This window comes from Anarhichas minor, unplaced genomic scaffold (genome assembly GCF_050575085.1).
Source record: "Anarhichas minor isolate MPS153535 unplaced genomic scaffold, ASM5057508v1 ptg000043l, whole genome shotgun sequence".
Taxonomy (NCBI): Eukaryota; Metazoa; Chordata; class Actinopteri; order Perciformes; family Anarhichadidae; genus Anarhichas; species Anarhichas minor.
The window spans coordinates 2,088,911-2,107,952 of record NW_027466489.1 but is presented as its reverse complement, the minus strand read 5'-3'; the positions used below and the strand labels follow the sequence as shown (position 1 = coordinate 2,107,952).

General features: G+C 42.9%; 3 protein-coding genes across 3 annotated transcripts; 1 reads left to right on the top strand and 2 right to left on the bottom strand.

Moving 5' to 3' along the window:
• The first annotated feature begins 207 nt into the window (after positions 1–207).
• On the top strand, positions 208–2,209 carry gpx1b (glutathione peroxidase 1b). Its single transcript, XM_076110394.1, has 2 exons — positions 208–510; positions 1,534–2,209. The coding sequence occupies exons 1-2, from the start codon at positions 277–279 to the stop codon at positions 1,882–1,884; spliced, it is 585 nt and encodes a 194-aa protein (XP_075966509.1). The 5' UTR covers positions 208–276; the 3' UTR covers positions 1,885–2,209.
• Positions 2,210–3,319: 1,110 nt separating this feature from the next.
• usp4 (ubiquitin specific peptidase 4 (proto-oncogene)) lies at positions 3,320–14,845 on the bottom strand. The gene is made up of 22 exons (XM_076110393.1): positions 14,674–14,845; positions 13,239–13,366; positions 12,979–13,109; positions 12,772–12,898; positions 12,464–12,609; positions 11,789–11,850; positions 11,469–11,615; positions 10,211–10,328; positions 9,926–10,099; positions 9,665–9,823; positions 9,108–9,332; positions 8,896–8,979; positions 8,723–8,817; positions 7,806–7,988; positions 7,215–7,699; positions 6,901–7,122; positions 6,735–6,805; positions 6,534–6,649; positions 6,289–6,438; positions 5,315–5,418; positions 4,832–4,920; positions 3,320–4,648 (listed from the first exon to the last, which is right to left on the bottom strand). Exons 1-22 carry the CDS (start codon positions 14,823–14,825, stop codon positions 4,526–4,528), a joined length of 3,291 nt encoding a protein of 1,096 aa, XP_075966508.1. The 5' UTR covers positions 14,826–14,845; the 3' UTR covers positions 3,320–4,525.
• Positions 14,846–15,153: 308 nt separating this feature from the next.
• Positions 15,154–18,407, bottom strand: emc3 (ER membrane protein complex subunit 3). Its single transcript, XM_076110883.1, has 9 exons — positions 18,177–18,407; positions 17,600–17,767; positions 17,446–17,503; positions 17,198–17,291; positions 16,873–16,977; positions 16,638–16,719; positions 16,433–16,512; positions 16,000–16,082; positions 15,154–15,913 (listed from the first exon to the last, which is right to left on the bottom strand). The coding sequence occupies exons 2-9, from the start codon at positions 17,752–17,754 to the stop codon at positions 15,785–15,787; spliced, it is 786 nt and encodes a 261-aa protein (XP_075966998.1). The 5' UTR covers positions 17,755–17,767; positions 18,177–18,407; the 3' UTR covers positions 15,154–15,784.
• Between the last annotated feature and the right edge of the window lie 635 nt (positions 18,408–19,042).

The window sequence follows — 19,042 nt, the reverse complement described above, 5'->3', positions numbered from 1 at the left end:
TGTTATGGTATGTGTAAAAGCATTTATAATCAGGGTTTAGTAAATCAAAATGTGTACTTACTCTTGCATGATTTTATTTTGACATACAATCATTGATGACTTTCATATTAATGTGATGGTATATTGGAACCTTCGAATCCCGTCCCGTAGGCTGCAGGATGTGAACCATCTTGAGCGATAAATACAAGATCTTTGGCTATATCTCACGGCTTGCTCAAGAAAGTAGAGTGACTCGGATATAAAGGGATCATTGTGACTCTCAACACAGAGGAATATATGTCGAAAATGGCAAAAATGGCTGCGAAATTTTACGACCTCTCGGCCAAACTGTTAACGGGAGAAACGTTTAATTTCTCCTCCCTGCAGGGCAAAGTTGTCCTCATCGAGAACGTTGCGTCTCTCTGAGGTACGACCACCAGGGATTACACCCAGATGAACGAGCTCCACGACCGGTACGCCGGCAAGGGGCTCGTGATCCTGGGAGTGCCCTGTAACCAGTTCGGCCATCAGGTGAGGAAACAATGTTATATTCACCAGGTGTACTCTCTTTACTTTCAGGCATACTGGGGTTATTATTAGCTTTTGTTTTTATTCGTTTTACATATTTTCCCGGAAATAGCTCACTTGCGTTTAGAATTTTGAAACAACAATTATACAACAGCATACAGATATGTTAATTATAATGAATTTGTAGGCTATTTTACTCAGGTGGAAGGAGTTTTGTTCCTGGTTTAAACTTGCTTTTATATATCCAAGTTTACTGGCGGGTTTAAGGTTTTAGCTTGTCTTATATTTAGTCAATAAGTATCTGCTACAGCCACTAATTCAAGTTCATTCATATATTATCTAAACCAATAGATTGATATTTTGAAAAGTGAACCTATAACTCAAGGATACGTTTTGCTGGTGAGGAATTGAGTTCCTTTGAGATGCAGTTTCAGCATTGAATGTTTAGGAAAGAGGAAATTGTGGTAGTGTTGGTCACCAAGCACAAGTTAAGTTCTTCCTTATTTAACTTAATACATGCAACTTGTTCTGCTTCACAATTGTAACGCAGAGAATAAGCAATATGTCATTTATTAACTAAGTTTGTATGACAACAGTAGTAACTCATTAATAGACAGTTACAGAAATGATGGTTCAAATCAGCAGGAAGTTAACCCGTCTAGCAGGAAGTGCTCTTTCTGTTCGAGATAAAGAAGACAGTGGAACCACAGCCTTCAACCAAGTTAGACTGGTTTACTGATCAGAACAGATATGTAAATAATAAAATGATCTATTAGCCATTCAATTGTTTCCAATTTAAAACCTGCAGTATTGAAATTATGTTGGACTGCTGAAGTACAGACCTTTATTGATCCATGACAATAACTGCGAACCACTTCCCTCATAAAACATGATGATGTAATGCATGTCTGTAGAGACATAATGACATGTTGGACTTTATCAAGGGGACTTCTTAGAGTGACCTGGACCTCTCTACTTCCCAAAATGTAACACAATCATACTTATTGTTCTGATTAACCCTTTCAGGAGAACTGCAAGAACGAGGAAATCCTCGTGTCTCTGAAGTATGTCCGTCCTGGAAATGGCTTTGAGCCAAAGTTTCAGCTCCTGGAGAAAGCGGATGTGAACGGGAAAGACGCCCACGCCCTGTTTGTGTTCCTGAGGGACATGCTGCCATTCCCCAGCGACGAGCCATCCGCCCTGATCAACGACCCCAAGCTGATCCTCTGGAGCCCGGTCAGCAGGACCGACGTGGCCTGGAACTTTGAGAAGTTCCTCATCGGGCCGGATGGAGTGCCGTTCAAGCGCTACAGCAGGAAGTTCCTCACCAGCGACATCGAGGGGGACATCAAGAAGCTCCTCAGCCAGGCAAACTAAACCGCCCGTCCTCCTCAGTGTTGTTCACCCACTTGTAGCAGCTTTTCTGCACCATGTGTGTAACCATGAGCTCATCGCTCCCCCCCCCCCCCAAAGCTTCTGTAGATGGTGTGCAACACTTGTCCAGACCAGCTGTGCTCTCCTACATACATGGCTGTGTTCTGCTCTTTTACAATATGAAGACATCCTCTGAAACCAAGTTAGTTGTGAGGAGGGTATCTGATGCAGCGTAAAAGCCTGAATGTTGTCAGCTGCCTTGTGTATATACAAAGCACAGCTGTGTTTTGATTTGTCATGAGGACCAATAAATGTTTTTTTTCATCCATTTCCTGACTGTCTCAGTGAAATCATGGTACCAATATTGTATATTCTTTTGAATATATATTTGTCGACCTGCATGATAAAGGCCGAATTAAAAAAAAACATGATCTTGAGTAAATGGGTAACATTGCCCATCTGGGTTTGTACCAACAGTGATTACTCTGCTGTTAGAGGGCCAACAGCAGAGTGCAGATCAGTTCATTTTGCAATCAGTCGGCATTAAATCAAGGTTGCATCACGTGCCAATAAAAGATAATTTTGCAATAGTTACTTCACAACTACCTCCAATGTTAAGCCAGCTTTAATGTAAGCTGATTACAGTATATCTTTGTGCGTAATTAGACCAAACAAACCACTTTGTTGAGGCCTCCAGTTTTTATTGTACTTTGAATTCAAATATTTCTCAATTAAAAACAAATACTGTAGATATTGGCAATAAGATAAAGACGACAATTTTTTTTACACCCATTTTCAATAGTCTGATTATTTACATGTCTTCGGTTATTTTTTGAGTTTGAATTGTTTGAAAGAGGGAAAACAAGATCCGCTGTGTTCGGCGGCTGGATTTTGTTTTCAACTAAGTATCTAGGATTGCAAATATGATGTAAAGCTTTTCTAGGCATAGGCTTAAATGATTATATTTAGGTAGTCATCTCTGAAAGACTTGATGGGCGGGACCAACCAGCAAAAAGGGCACTTGGAGGTCCTTCATATCAACATGCTGTAATGCGACATAGTGCAGAATTTATGCCACAGAACAAGACTTACAGGAATAGATCCATGAAGTACTAACTGCCATCTGGTTTCAACCGAAGACCCTCGAGACCGAGTAGAAGTCAATGTGTTTCATACCCACTCACACAGTTATACACCTGTTATAACAGCTTCCTGGGGTACTTGTGTGTCTGTAAAGAGACAACAAAGGGATTCTTCTCTTACGCCACCAACAGAGACAGTGTGGCTTTATTTTACTTGGCAGCTGAGTGGTGTACTGTGATCACTGGAAGCAAATGGCTGCACTCAGTCAAGGTACTGCTGCCCCGACCCCATCTGATGACACGTGTAGATTGTTCCCAATGACAGGGAGCAAGTTCAAGTTTCATCAAGAAGAGCACCGCTTTTACACTACTTTATTTTTGCTTCACTCAGTGTGCTTTTAGGATATCAAATAACAAAAGCCATTTCAATACAGCGCTGCATTAATGTACAAGACTAATAAGGACAAGCCATAGCAGGTGAGCCAGGGGTCTGATCAGGCAGCAATCAAAATATGCTTATAAGACACATTCAAATGATCTGGAAGTGTATGACAGACCATAGCCCTTAATGCTACGGCCAAATCATACAATCCTGTGATCTCTTGATGCACCAGAAGCAGGTAGGTCATGTACTCATGGAGAATTCAAAGTGCCCCCTTCTTTAGGCAGGTTGCAGGAATCAAAAGGCCGCTTTTGCATTGTCATTACAAAAAAAAAAAAAAAAGGACAATAAAAATCGTTAGCAGGGTGAGACTCCTCATAAGTTTAGGATGTGAGAGGCAGCGGAGCCCATTCTGTGCATCATAGAACAAAACAAAAAGAAAGATGGCTGAACAAGAGCAAGAAAAACTGGTTCTGCCACAAATCATGTCAAGACGCAGATCTTAAACAGAGACGTCCCCTCTGTGGTTTAGATTGCAACACGGATCTGGCAGCCCGGCTGCACACCTGCCGATCCGTGACTCGCTCTACGCAGGTGGAATAAGGTCACAGGACTCTTTCAACAAGCATGGCATGTATTGTTCTGTGTACACATCACACTGTCACGGGGGTCTGCGTTTCCCTCAGCACAGCAAGATCATCGGAGATACATCTAGGCACAATGCCAGTATCCTGCTAATGGCTTAACAGTTGATATATTTTAATCATAAGAACCTTGGAACGCTTTGGTTGAAACAACATGTGCATTTGGCTTCTTTTTTTAATATTTCTGACAGAAACATTTGTTTATCTACGCATTTGAGGGCACTTCTAACATTCTGTTCATCCAGTGAGAGGATCTCTATCCGTACTCCTCTTTAGTTCCAGACTAGTAAGCTATGATCAGAAATCAGTCGGCCATCTGCTGCAGGGAAGAAGTCTCTCAGGTCACTCTTCTGACGAGGCCGTTGGCTCTAGGTGACAACATTCGAGACAGAAATCAAATAAAATACGGGGAAGGTGGGGTTAATAATGTTAAGTCTGTGGAGTCCCCTGTCACTAAAGTAGCTTTGTGTGTGCGTCCGAGTGTCTCTATTTGCCATATATATGTTTCAGTGCGTGTCCCTTCGCGTAAGGGCTCCTCAGTTTGTGTCCATGTGGTCATCGGCTGCTTCCGGGGCTCCTCCCAGTGAGGCCGAAGGCTGAGGTTTGGAGGGGGCTTCCTCGTCTCTGCGCTGATAGAACAGCACATAGGCTGCTTTAGTCTGCGTGGGGCAACAAGGACAGGGTTACACTACAACAACAGGGACACTCGACTCCAAGGACAGAAAGCCGAGAGGGCTGAGTCACACATGACAGAAAGACATCACCAAACACTGCATCTCTGGAGGCATGTACAGGACAGCTGTACACAGAACATTCATGAACATTAAAGAGTCACAACTCACCACAATCTGGTCCTCTGAGGCAGAGGAGACGCTGCTGTCATCAAAATAATACCACTTTCCATCCACTTTATTCTTGCCGTAAGCTGTGTCTGTAAGAAGGAAATAAGTGTTAAACAAACAGCTGTTCAGTTCATTTGTTTATCTAGCATGAGATAAACAATCTCACTCACACCTGTTTACTGTGAAGGGACAAAGCCAACACAAAAACAACTGGACAATGAGTCCACAGAGAAAGAAGATGCACGAGACACTTTGCCGTGTTAAAATGTAACTGATTAGAGTCCATGGAGACACAGTGGACTCATGTTGTGTGCATGTTTTAAGACAAACAAAAAGAACAAGAGAGGGAATTTATTACCGGCTGGAAATATAATAGTTGTATGTTAAAATAAGCTCTTTATGGTATGTTGATGTGGAGTGATATTGGCCTGTGATTTCCAAAGTGTCACAAGCGATTCAAATGACAGAGAACAGTTGACTTACAGTGACCGCCTCCCATTCCTCCATAGTGGTTTGACACGGCAATGAGGTCATATACGTAGGGGCCGGCCTTCGGGTCGCACACAAACTCGGACATGTCCAGATCCCTGACAAAGAACAGATCTTCAGTCACAGGGAAATAAAATGGCATTTCCACCGCACTAAAACGGAGTTATGAAACATACCACCTACTAAAACAGCCAAGAAACAAAAGAGAAGATTCTCTTAAAGTCACATTCAATGTATAACACAGCATGTGGGCCTCTTGCATGATTAAGTTAACCTTAGTGAGCATGAGTCAGCTGTTTTTAAAAGTAAGTCACGAGTCGATATGTGTTGCACACATAAAACACAGAAAGATAGCTGCAACTTCTCCATTTGTACCGGGTTCATGACTCATGCTATGAAAGGCTACCGGTGAAAGTTTTATTAGTTACACAACTAAAACAGATAAGGACGGTTAGGACACGGGCGTATTGAGGCCAGTTCTCTGAGGCAACAGTCCATTTCTTCAAAGTACAATAAATACAGTATTTACTTATTCAGACCTCAGGTCACTTTGATTCAGGCTACAGCTCCCCCTGGTGGAACAGGGCCAACGATACTGCACTTTCTCAGAACACTATTCTTAAAATATGAGTAACATAATGAGCATCCAAAGCTCCCGTTTGTCACAACCTGATCCGTATTTCTAACTGATTTGCATTGAGTAGCACTTGGTCACCAAAATCTATAACACGGCTTTTCTAAAGAAATGCTTAACTAATGTTGATGATTAACAAAGAAAGGAACTTTCAGTAATCAGGTATTGTCATAATGCTAAGCGCTGAGACTGTCCACCTTCAGAGGGGACCTCTTCTCAGGACATCTGGAACTACGATAGAGACCCATCAGTGCCTTTTCTCCTCGTCAGACTAAAGCATTGTCCTGAAATGTGTCCACAATAATGTTAATGAGCAATACTGCCTCCTGCATACCTGATGGGAAAGTCCACCACTGTGTCCAGCTTGTCCCTCCAACACCGGTTGTAGGAGAACCGCTTTAGATGAACGACCAGAACGCGTGGCAGCGACCACAAGTCAAACTTTTTCGTGGCCTGTTGGTGTTTCTTACATGTTGGACAATACCTGCATTAAAAAAAAAAAGATTATATTTATATGACAAAGATGGAGACATGAGTGGTGATTTGACACTGAACTAGGCTGCAGTTGTGAGACCTTACCATGGGTCGTGTTCTCCAAGTGTCTCCATTGTTGTAAAGAGCTCGGTGCATTCCGTCAGGGCCACGGTGGCTTTCTTCTTCTGGGCCTGGAGCATGCTCTCGTGCTTCTCATAGGCCTACACACAATATTCACACAGATATAAATAGGCTGCTTGCATGTCTGGTCACAGGATTTATTCTGCAGACTATCAACCTACTGACCTCTGCTTCCTGCTCATCGTAGCACAGCTTCTTTGATGCTGCGTCCCAGTCGATGGCCACCGTGGAATGTGCTGCAGAGAGGAAGATGAGGGAGGGGCTCTGTCAACACAAAGGGGCTTTGAAAAACAAAACGAACAATTGTAAATTCAAAAAGATTAGCACTGACGATTAAGTTTGAGGACATTTCCATCACAGGGCAGCGGGCTGATGTTAGCTGTGCCATAAGAGTTGACGATGCTGAAAGTGAAGAGCTTGGCTGGTGAAGAGCGGTGCTTGGCTGAGTCTCCTTTAGACCCATTTTCCAAGTCAGAGGTCTCTTCTTCATCCTCTTCAGACTGGCCATTCTCTGGCTCTGGACTCACCTGGTGGTCCATGGCCTCCTCCTCACCTGAACAGACAACAATGAAATCTCATCACTTTGCAGTTCTTTGCATGGCTGATCAATGTTTCCTTTGAATTTGGTGAATCTTAGATAATTACCATCATACAACCCATTAGTTTCATTGCAGGTCCCTGAGTGGTTGCTGCCGTTACTGGAGCTGGCACTGCACGAGGCCCCGTCTGACAGGGGGCTGCCACAGCCCCCCAGGCCGGCATTGAGACTAGACGATGTGGAACATTCAGGAGCCTGGCTGCAGCTGGCAAAGGACGCTGAGGCCGATGCTGGGGCCGAAGCCGAGGCCGAGGCCGATGCCGAAGACGATGCTGAGGCCGGGGCCGATGCCGAAGACGATGCCGAGGCCGGGGCCGATGCCGAAGACGATGCCGATGCCGATGCCGAAGACGATGCCGATGCCGAAGACGATGCCGAGGCCGGGGCCGATGCCGAAGACGATGCTGGGGCTGATGCCGATGCTGAGGCTGAGGCTGGGGCCGATGCCGAGGCTGGGGCCGATGCCGAGGCCGAGGTCGATGCTGAGGCCCTGCTTTCACCGTTAGGGCCATGGGATTGTTTTACATAGCGCCTGCAGCATGGAACAGAGGAGATGCGTGAACCACCAAATACACTCAGAACTCGCTTTTTTATTGCCATGTTGTTTCCTCCTTTCCATCCACACAGTAGGTCCTTACCCAATTCTCTCTAGGATCTTGTCGTAGAGAACTTCTGCTATGAGGTTGTGTCTGGGCACGGTGATGAGTAAAGGCTGGCCAAACAGCATGGTGCTTGAGGAACTTCCTGCATGCTTGGAGTGGCGCTCCCTGAAATAGACAGGCAGGTTCATCCTCTCGCTGTCCTCTTCCTGTACCTCATACCTGCAAAGAGCAACAACACAAACACACACATTACACACACGTATTTGAAATTACTGATGACCACAGTATAGAGTACATACGGCCGTTATGCTAGGCCCAGCTCAGTCTTTAGCAGAGGCTCTTAAAGCACCGGACAACTAGAATTAAAGCCCTGCGGTTAAATGCCTCCGCCAACCAGGCATGTTGCAGTTTACTTCTAGGATGGAAGTACTACTCAACTTCATCATGTTTTTCTATTAGACGTGTGTGAAATTGTCATAATAAACACACGAATTCTTGTGTTATGACAAAAAATAAGTTTTGTGGCTTTTTCAGTTCATCCTTAAGCGAAAGTTACGTTTGTGCCAAATTTAAAGAAATTGTCCAAAATATCCCTTTCACGAGAATAGACAGTGACATACGTACGTACCGACAACTCGAAAACATATAAAACAAATCAAAAAATAAGAAAGCTAAGCTCGCAAGCACTTGTGGAGCTTTTTACCCCCGAAAAAGGCAGTTGACCACAAGGTCCCATTCATTTCATAATGGGAATTTGGGTTGTGATATTTAAACAATTCGTGTTTCAATAGGGAAGTAAAAGCCTCGCGTCTACGAGAACGGTCTGCTGAGAGAGCTCCAGTAAAGCTCACAGTGAGAGGCCGGATGGCTCGCTAGCGACCCCTGCAGGCGCTTCAAATACAACTATAGCATGAAACTGGCCGCAGTGACTCACTGAAGACAACAATACTTACACAAAGATGTCATCTTTTTCCATGATTTGGTTGAGACCATCATCCCGTCTATAGATTTTATGGAACCTATGGTTGTAAACGTCAGCCACCACCATCTAGACAGAGAAGTAAATGGCAAAGTTAGCACATATTTCCATTTCAAACCAGAGCAAAGAAAATGTAACAGTTCTCACGTTTTCCTGAGGGAATCCACAGAGTTTGGACAAGGCGCTGCACAGGTCCGTCACTGCTCCCAGTTTGGGGACCACCACTCGATACTATAAGACAAAGAAGAACATAAAGCGATATGATGATCCAACGACATCACGTACAAAGCAAACTCGGTTCTTAAAAACTAGAGTGCTAGTGTTCCAAGTCTAGAGCTAGAACTCTAGTTCCACCTCACCTGTGTGGGTCTGGACTGAGGGTCTGACCGCACCAGGAACACCTCCATAGTCCGGTCCTTCTTCATGGGCAGAGGCAGTGTAAGGTAGCAGAATGGGTCAAAGGTTACAGACACCATGGAGCACTCTGGGCACACCAGAGTGGATTTGAAGAGGCCGTGGAAAATATCAACTATAATAGAGTCGTTGCGCAAGCGGTGGTTCGTCCAGGCTTCCTTTGCAACGATCTGTAATTCCACAAACAACAGAGAAAGACTTTCATTAGATGACCTTTTAAAGCCTCTGAAAGAAAAGGTGTAACTAGATATTGTTAAGTAATTCATTGAAGCATAGCAGATCAAAGCACACAATATGCTGCTTCATAATAAAAACCTATGCTATGTCTTGCAGCTCAGTCAATCTCTATGAAATTTAAAGCCAATTTCAGGAATCAAAACACAACAAAGCCAGGAATGCTGCGGGTATAAATATTTAAGCAGCGTCATATTGCGGCACCAGAATGAGTCTTTGCAGTTTTTAGTTTCCCTTTTGTTTTTCCATTACTATGTCTGCTCCATACCTCGTCTGGACGGCCCTCTGCATCCTTCAGGGCCAGATAAGGCTTCTTCTTGACGCGGTTTAGATCTTCATGGAGCCCGTCGAGCAGGAAAGCCAACAGCTCCTGGGAGTCCTGCTGCTGGTAGCCAGAAAACTGGGGGGCAAAACGTCCGACCTGGGTCTGGGGGAAAAAGAAAAAAAAGGTGAATTTTGTTTGTACCTTTAAGATTATGAATGGATAACTGATATGTAAATCAGATGAAGTTGTTTTAACAGGACTCACTTTGAAGGTGCGTGGGGCCACGTAGCTGCTGCGGCTCAGCCACATCTGCTTCACTAGATCTGCGTAGGCCTCTGCGATCTCCCCCCTCATTCCCAGCGGATTCTCCCGGTTAATCTCTGCCTCATACTGGTCATTGAGGAAGTATTCTGTGAGTGGAGATGCATTGCTCAGGCACTGGAAGAAGAGGAATCATAGATGGATAGTGTGAACATGAAACCCAAAAAACTGGCAACTGACTTTGTCTGAATGGAAGTTGGATCTGTGGCGTTATTGGATGTTTTTTACCTGGAGGGCAGAGTTCATGAAGCATGTGTTGCCCAAATTACTGAGACCACACAGGCCGGGCTGTGACTGTGACTCTCTGTAGTTGTAGGAGGAGCTGTATGAATTGTAGCCCCCCAATCTGTTGGAAGAGCAGATATGTTACTGTGGGTATCCTTAAAGACAGTGTTGTGATGAAGCCATGTGTGTTTAAACAGGACATTCAGATATGGTACCTGGATATAATCACTTCAAGAGAACATGTTACTACCACTTGGTATGCGTACCTCTATGAATTGACAACAAGGAATATTGCCACGCTGTCACCACCACACTCTTGTCCTCATTTAGAATACTACCCAAAAACTCACGATCATGCAACATTTTAAATAACTGAATTATTTTGTGTCTAATTAAAAGAAGTCTCTATGACATGTGCAAATTCAGTCAAATTTTCCATCTTGAGTGTATTTTGAATATCAAAGTGTCTCTAGCGTGCACAGTTAGTCAACTCTTCAGTAATCCCACTGAGCTGTAGGTAGCAGAGAACTCTAGAAAGAGCAAATGCAAGCAGCCTAAGGCCATAATTTGTTTTACAGTAAGCAAAGCACAATAAGGGACCCATGCTGCAACAGCACAGTTACAGTGCACTCTTTATTACATGTTCCTCACTATGCAATATGATTAACTTCATGCTGATACAGCACTGTAGTGTTCGTACATATTTGATACCAGCTCGCCTTTAAATGGGTGTTGACTTGCATTGCTTTACTGGGTGACACAGCGTTGCATTTTAAAGCAAACAAAAAACACCCAAAACAAATTTACAAATGAAAAACTGACAAACTTAAAACAACAAAAAGAAAAGAACTAATGACATTATGGGAAGAGGGAAAGAACATACTTTGAATTCCGTGGTGTGCAACAGAAGATGAATAATCTGTTAAAGACCTCGTGCTCCGACTTTACTGAATCAATAAATGTCGTAAATTCAAGAGTAGTGTGCGGGACTGTCCTTTTAATCTCCTCTACAAAACACCGGCATGAGAAACATTTGATGTGCAAGTTCCATCACAACATACAATGAGTCTTTTGCAGATGTAACAACTGAATACCACAGGAGCTCAGGAAGCAAGTGGTACAAAAGAACAGTAAGTTAAGTTTACTGCTGGTTCTAATGAGTCGGTGCCACATAGCGCACACAGTAAATGTGCACGAGAGGTACACACTCTGTGCATGGAGGAAAAAGTGACGGGGGGATAAATCAGAAAAGGACACTTGCCTGTTGCCAGAGGATGTGCTGTTGTTAAGTGTGTAGCCAGGGCTACAGCTGCTGTCTCCATTGGTTACTGTTGAGGAGATACTGGCTGTTGAGTTGGAGGAGAGTTTTGGGGAGGTAGTGAAATTCCTGGATGGGGTAGTACTGGATCTGGTGAGCAAGAGCAAGACCGTGTTTAACATTTGTTTAAAAAAATACTGACCTACATTTAATGTTTGGATATATATTTGATGTATATATTAAATTCTCTAAAACTACTAGGATATCATTTATATTCCTACAGGCCTTTACAGAATGACAAAACAAACAAGGTATTTGCTTACTTGGGATGGGAGGCCTGTCTGGGCCACGTGCCATCCTCATTCTTCCGCTCAATCACAAGCACCTGTGGGAAAACAAGCTGGTTGAGAGCCAGGCCGGCAAAACTGACCTTCACGTCAGAGCTATCATGTCTCGGGCTTGAATTAATACTAGCGTGTGTCGAGTGCTGCCACCTTCAGCAGCTGGAGGTGGGTCTATCAACTGCACTTACTTCGATGTTTAAGTCTATTTTTTAGCTTTAATTTGCAGTTTATGGAAAATAGCTGCCGTGATAAATTGAAACTTTGTCTCTCACACCTTTCACATTGCATACTTGTGACTATAGTGTACATGAGTATGGGCACAGTAGCATGAACACTTACAAGTTAATGTAACTTAATGAAATAGTATTGAATAGTGAAACTTCCTTGTCAAAGATCATTTTGTTGATGGGAATGTCAGAGGTATTAGCGTACCTCTACAGTAACTGATATTCCACATAGTTTTGTATTGTATACATAGCTAATGTATTGCATTGCAAGAGACTCTTACAGTTCATGTTGTTCTGTACCATGCCAGTAAATTAATTATGTATGCACGGTGAGTACCAGTACACTGCTGGGCCGTGGTGTTCTTCAAAATAAATGAGGAGTCTATTGGTAATCTGAAGGGTATTTGAATACCACAGCTGTACCTACCTGCCCCTGGAAGAGACCAGCATCCTGTACAGTGCTGTCTGGCTTGTTCAGCTGCTCGTAGGTGTTGCTCATGTATTTGTTCCAGAGCCGTGTCTCCTTCTCTGATGAGATATTGAACAGCGTTCTCATCTCCTTCTCTATAGTGTCTGAAAAGAAGGGATTTGCGAGGCTTGATTATTATCTTTCCTGCTTATTTATTACACAAAACACATTTAATGACAATGATATTTCCGGTTGCGTAGGCAGCACATTTATCTCGTCATTTTCAATGCAAAGACGAATCCATAGAAACTCCTGTCAGCCCTCACCTATAGTATCAGCTTTACTGAAATGACGCGTAACAACATTGTCCATGTTGTCGTTCTCACACAAGTTCAGCTCCAGCAAATAGACCTCCACCTTACAGTGCTTGACAAACATGCCATGCTCAACAACCTGGGGAAGAAAGAAGACATTTAAGAACCCAAACCACAAGCGAATGGTCAAGTAAAAAAGAAAATCCTCAACAGCGTTACCTTCCTGACGATGGGTCTCTGGCACTCAAGACAGCTGTACCAGCCGACAAGCTTTTTCCATGCCTCAGTGGGTACAAGGACATAGTCCAGCTCATCGATAAGGTGCTCTTTCAGGGACTGAGTCTCCTGGTCTTTAAGGAAACAATAACAAAAAGGATGACTACAGGCTGTACAGCTCGTTTAATCTCTATGTGGGATGTGTGCTGTTCGCAAGAGCAAGCAAAGCCCAATAGATGTTTGTTTACAGATGAAGGTTTTACCTGAGAAAAGCCCGGAGTTATCAATTGGTCCTGGATAGAGGCTACGTTCTCCCACATTGTACATGTCCCAGCTGTCAAATCCAACATACTTCTTCCACTGTTTGAACCACCGGCTGTCTATTAGATACCTAAAACAAATGGGTTGGGAACAGTTAATAACAAACACATCACACTTTGAAAGACACTCGATCCTTTCTTCTGAACCTCTAAGACTTATACTTCTTAAAGCATTTTTGGTCACCTAATACGTTTATGATATGGCGCAAGGACAGGACAGGATCGAGAGGTGATACATGGGATTTGGAGAGCCATTGTACCAAGTCCTATGTTAACCCAGAGAATGATGCAATACCAAACTGCCTTGGCATGTGCAGCTATTGTAACAGCAAGTTAGCTTGACTTAATCTCCTCCAGTTAGTAGACTTGTTAGCAAGCATTCACATAATACGATGTTAGGGTCATAGAAGTCAGTGAAAATCAAGGCTTCACATAAGTGTATCAATCATAGTGAGGTGTAAGATCTTTGCCCTGAGGTTAACTTCCCCAAGCTATGAAACAGTGTAAATATGCTTGTGGAAAATCTTACATTTCAGCGTGAACGCCATGGGATAGAAGTCCATTTTTATTTAGTGATACTGCAGTATCATGAAACACTTTATAGGCATTAACTGACTTTCAACAACTATATGAACGTGTTGTTAGCTTAGTAGCTAGTAGCTGATAGTCAATATAACTGTGGCCCATTTCTACAGAAGGCTATTTAAATTCTTGCCTATCTCACATTTCTCTGTTGAAAAATGTAACAGTGAAACCTCTTTAAAAACAACTCGCTGCATTGTGCCCAGGCCTGGACGGTCTTTAGGATGTGAAACATTGTTAGCCAACACCGGAAGCTGGCCGGTTAAGAAACCTGTGAGACAACTTCAACTGGTACGTCAGTACAAGCAGGCAACGACTCGCAAAATAATCCTGTCAACGGGCCCATTTCCTGATACCTAACGTTACTTATCCAACAACGAGCCGGTCTGACTGGCAAATAAACTCACCATCTGAATCCAGGGCCTATTCTACCAGCCGACAAACTACCACATCAGATAACGTCACTTAAGTTGTCACAAACCCGACATTAACATTTACAAATGACCCACTTAGTCATGCTAGTTTCGTTGTATACAACCAACGTTCATATCTGTTACTACAGGCACCATGGAAATATTTAAGTCGAGCTGGCTAGCAGCTAGCGGGCTAACTTGTTAAACGTTAGCTGGACAAAGTATCGGTAGCACAGCAGCTTTCGATTTCAGACTCGCAAACGTTGGTTCCGTTAGCATGCTAGCTTTAGCATGTTAGCATTTCCTGTTTCTCACTTGCTAACGTTAGCTAGCTAACGCTAGCTGAAAACACACAGGTAACGTTGGCCGTGGACGATTCTTACCATTCGTCGCCCTTTCTCAGAGTCGTCTTCAAAAGTGACCCGATAGTCTGTTTCTGATTTTCGGTTGATGGGGTTGGCATTTGTGCGGCTACCGGCTCCGAGTCGGAGTCTGCCGCGCCACCCGGCTCGGGTCCGCCTCCCTCGGCCATCATGTAGCGAGTGTGCCGGTCTCGTGAACGCGCGAATGGAAGAGGCGCATACTCGACTTGAGCGAGCTTCAGAGCTCTGCTCGGGGAAACGTTCTTCCTCTACGGTCAGTGACGTTGCACAATCGAGTAGAGCTGCTGTAGCACTCCAATGTGAGTGCTCTGGCATCGCCAGTAAATCACAGAGGAGTCATATAGCAGTGTACCAATAGGGCTACTAAAAAAAAGCATCCTTGTATTATTATGTCCTCAGAACATCAACAAACCTCAGTAGATAGCCTGACGGATGACGTTTGCTTGCGTCGGGGTGCATTGCAATAAAGAAAACTATATATTTTGTCAAAACAGGCTTTATGCTGTACAAAACACAGAGGGGCTACAATACAAAATAAACCATCTACATACTTCAAAAACACAATATTTCAAATCACACAAACATTCTCCCTGCCAACAGCTAATCAGTTCTGGGTCTATTTCCAGCTTTCGGCAGCTGATCCATCTAACAAAGGAGTCATTAAAGATGGTTAAAGTATAATAAAATAAACGTCTATTGTTTAAACATGAGGACACATATGGAGATTGAAACAGCTAGTCTAGCTGTGAATGACACAATAAAAAAAAGAAGCACTGGGTAGTTCACATTCTATTACCTAATGGCATGATGGCATACAGTTACAAGCTAATAATATTGCATTCCAATAAGCAAAAAGCCACTTAACATCTCCCAAACAGCTCCTTGTCTCAAAAGAGATGGAACAGCAGCAGAACCAGTGTATTATTAAGTCAGTTCAGATATTATATGGAAAGGTAATAGTACATGTGAAAAGACAAGGACAACAAATAAGTGAATGTAAACTTTGCATAACATGAAGGGATTTGTCCCATCTCTGGGGCTCAAACCAAAAACAAATCCCTGCATTGATCAAAATTCAAACTGAAGGCTCCAAGTAGAAGTGACCAGGCCATCAGAAGATGCCGCTTGGCAGCTCCTTGCTAAACATGCCATCAAAGTCCAGCTCTCTGCTCATCAGATCCTCCTCTACGCTCTCCAGCGCCCACTGATGGTCCGTCAGTTCCAGTGCCTCCCACTCCGCCTGAAATCAAGGACAGACGTCACATGAACAACCGAGCAAAGCCCCACCACATTAATGAATTATGCTAAAACCACTGCGGTATATACCTTGAAAGCTTTATTTGTATCTGCAGGCATGGCCATGGCTGCACCACTCATCTGCTCCTGCATGATCCTCGACTGATCTGCACCTGTGGGGATTGAACAACATAAGTTGAAGCAATCATCTTCTGGGAATGACAAATAATTATCTGAATGCAAAGGCCGTCCTCGTAAGAACTGATTTGTAAATAGCACTGACCAGGATGCATCTGTACCTAAATCTTAAAAATGTAACTCTCAGATTGTGTGTATTGAAATGAAATATTGTTTTCATGCTCACATTCCTGTGAATCAAATAACGACTTGTAGTATGACACGGTTGCTATTACTGTTGAAACCTCTGATAATCAGCATAAGTAGAATTTACATTTTCACGTGATCATCGAACAATCTGACCCGACACAACATTCAAAATGATCTTAAAATTAGCAACAATTACCATTATCTTGGCCTAGGATTAATGAGTACATGCTTCGTAGTCCAAACACGTTCAAGAAATACCACGACGCCGAGCTCACCCTAGAGGATAAATGCACACAGAAACAGACACAAATGTCAAGAGAGACACACACTAGCTTAAGCATTTTGAGATTAATACGCAACTAATGCAGTACATCTCTACAGATCTGGTTTCATTAGTTTACCAGGAGGCATCCAGTGAAAGCAGCTCTACTCCTTGCTGAAGCATGGGCTTGAAGCGCAGAGTGAGAGGGAAGGGAACCTTAGCTGTGTGGAAGAGAGTGAAGAAAGAACTCAATGTAGGATTCACATATAAAACTACATCTCATCTGGTAGCAAGACACATTCAGAGTTATTTTTTGTGCGGGTCACATTCTGCCCCCACAAGCTGCCAGATCTGTGAGAGAGTGACATAATTACTTGTTACAAATCCTGAAAAGGTCCAGTTGATCCAGCCTCCAATGAGGATCATGGGAAGAACATTGGTGACATTTCCTTTCATCATGTCGGTCAGCATGCTGGGATCTGTGAAAAGAGACAAAACGCACTCAATGAACTTCTTGCTAAGTACTGTTTAAATATATATATATATGCATGTTTTGCACAAACAAATTAGGAACAACACACAGAAATGTTAATTGTTTAATGACAGACATTTTTTATTTAACTAATTTACAATGTGCATTTTAACGCTAAAGGGTGCGTCATCATATCATGTTCAGTGGTAAAGACTTAAAATGATTACCTGTCATTGGAGAGGGTGGAACAACCTTTCTTTTGGTCTTCTTGAAAAATCCATCTTCTTGATTATTGAAGAAGAACTTCCTCATCAAAAAAGACTAAAACAAGGAGAGATATTTAGTAACATTGTCCGACACGCTGCATTTGTGACAAACAAATGCAAAGACCAGTGGTTTTGTGTTGAGAGTGCGTTTCATATATGGTGGACAATAACTCGTACATGTGTCGGAGATGCATGATGACATTTGCTACCTGTTTGGGGATGTATTTTCCATTTTCTCTGAGGATTCTGCTCCGAATAAGAACCTGGCTGGATTTGGAGAAGAAAACAAATTGATTCATTCACATGACTTTCAAGTGTTTGTTTTTTAAAATAGGATCCACCTCACAATTAAAGATGACCTACCTGTCAGAAACCTGTTCTAACGTCAACTTCTTGTCACTTTGAAGAAGAATGGATACATAATGCCGTATCACACCGACTAGAAACGTGATGAAGACAATGGGCAACACCACCCAAAGCCGGATATTAGAGTCCAGCAGAAGCTCCGGCTCAGCCATCCAGGTAGCTTAACTGAAGAATGAAACAACGCGAGCGTAAGAGAAATACGTTCAATACACAGCAGGCAAGTTAAACACAGCTTTAAGTAGTCTCAACTATTGAGGTAAGCTTCTAACTGATGTACGGCGTTCTTATTGGGATAGTTTACTAAATTACTCAAATGTAACATAGCTATAGCTAAACCACAGAGCTGTCAGTCCATTTAGCTAGCTAGCCAGCGTCATTACCGTAACATTACTAATAGGTCACGTACGTTATCAAGCTAACGAGCTAACGTTAAACCACCTAATCTAAACTCCATGGCAAAGAGTACAAAACAATCTGTTGTCTACTAAAACCAGCAGCAATAAGGAATGTAATCCACCACCGATTAGCTGACGCTAGTGGTTCGCTAATGGTAACGTTAGCACCAGCTGGCTACCTTGTTCCTGGTGCCCGGGGTCACAGTTTGTGGGAGCTGGAGAGTCGTCTGAAGCGCAGTGTTGACCACTTGCAAGGTGTTTTTACCACAGCTGCGAGGGACGCAAAGCATATGCTTTGTGAGGTAGTTCAAAAATAATTAAAACAACATGTAACAGTTCGAATCCACTGCTGCGGCCATCGTGTTGAGGGATGAGAGCCTACTGTCTGTGGATGAGAGCAGATTTCTGCTTCTGCAGATCATCCGCACCTCACCGGGACTGCAGCGACACCCAGCGGTGATGGGGGGAACTGTCAGCCCGGGCCAGCCAAGCGTTCCTCTGTCAGAGATGTAACCGCACCAGTGGTGGAAGAAATACTCTGTAACTTAAGTAAGAATAGCAATATCACAGCATACAAATGATCTACAAGTAAAACTCCTACATTAAAAAAGTACAAAAGTATTGGCATCAAAATGCACAAAATGTACCGAAAGTAAAAGCACTCATCATGCAGAATAGCCCATTTCAGAACCATATATATTATATTATTGTATTATAATCATTGTACATCACTTTAAAGTTGCAGCTGATAAAGGTGGATCAATCAATTTACTTTTGATACTGCCGGCTAATTAGTAAACGTCCCTTAAGGATACATGAAGTCTTATTTCGTATTCATCTTAACCTGCAAAGTAACTAACTAAAGGTATGTAATTTATGTAGTTGATTACAAAGTACAATATTTCTCTTTGAATTGTAGTGTGGTAGAAGTATTAAGTAGCAGAAAAATGTACAAGTACCTTACATGATTAAATTAAATGTCCTTAGTTACTTTCCATCACTGAACTGCACACAATAACTAGTAGGTGACATGTTGTAGGTTACA

Excerpts from the sequence above, each read along its gene's own strand:
- usp4 (XM_076110393.1), bottom strand. The coding sequence starts at position 14,825 with ATGATGGCCGAGGGAGGCGGACCCGAGCCGGGTGGCGCGGCAGACTCC. Across the intron at positions 12,899-12,978 it reads AGAGACCCATCGTCAGGAAG|GTTGTTGAGCATGGCATGTT; the intron begins GTAACGCTGTTG and ends TTTCTTCCCCAG. Across the intron at positions 7,123-7,214 it reads AACTAATGGGTTGTATGATG|GTGAGGAGGAGGCCATGGAC; the intron begins GTAATTATCTAA and ends TTGTCTGTTCAG.
- emc3 (XM_076110883.1), bottom strand. The coding sequence starts at position 17,754 with ATGGCTGAGCCGGAGCTTCTGCTGGACTCTAATATCCGGCTTTGGGTG. Across the intron at positions 17,292-17,445 it reads GAAAATACATCCCCAAACAG|TCTTTTTTGATGAGGAAGTT; the intron begins GTAGCAAATGTC and ends TCCTTGTTTTAG. Across the intron at positions 16,513-16,637 it reads CTTTCACTGGATGCCTCCTG|GGTGAGCTCGGCGTCGTGGT; the intron begins GTAAACTAATGA and ends TTTATCCTCTAG.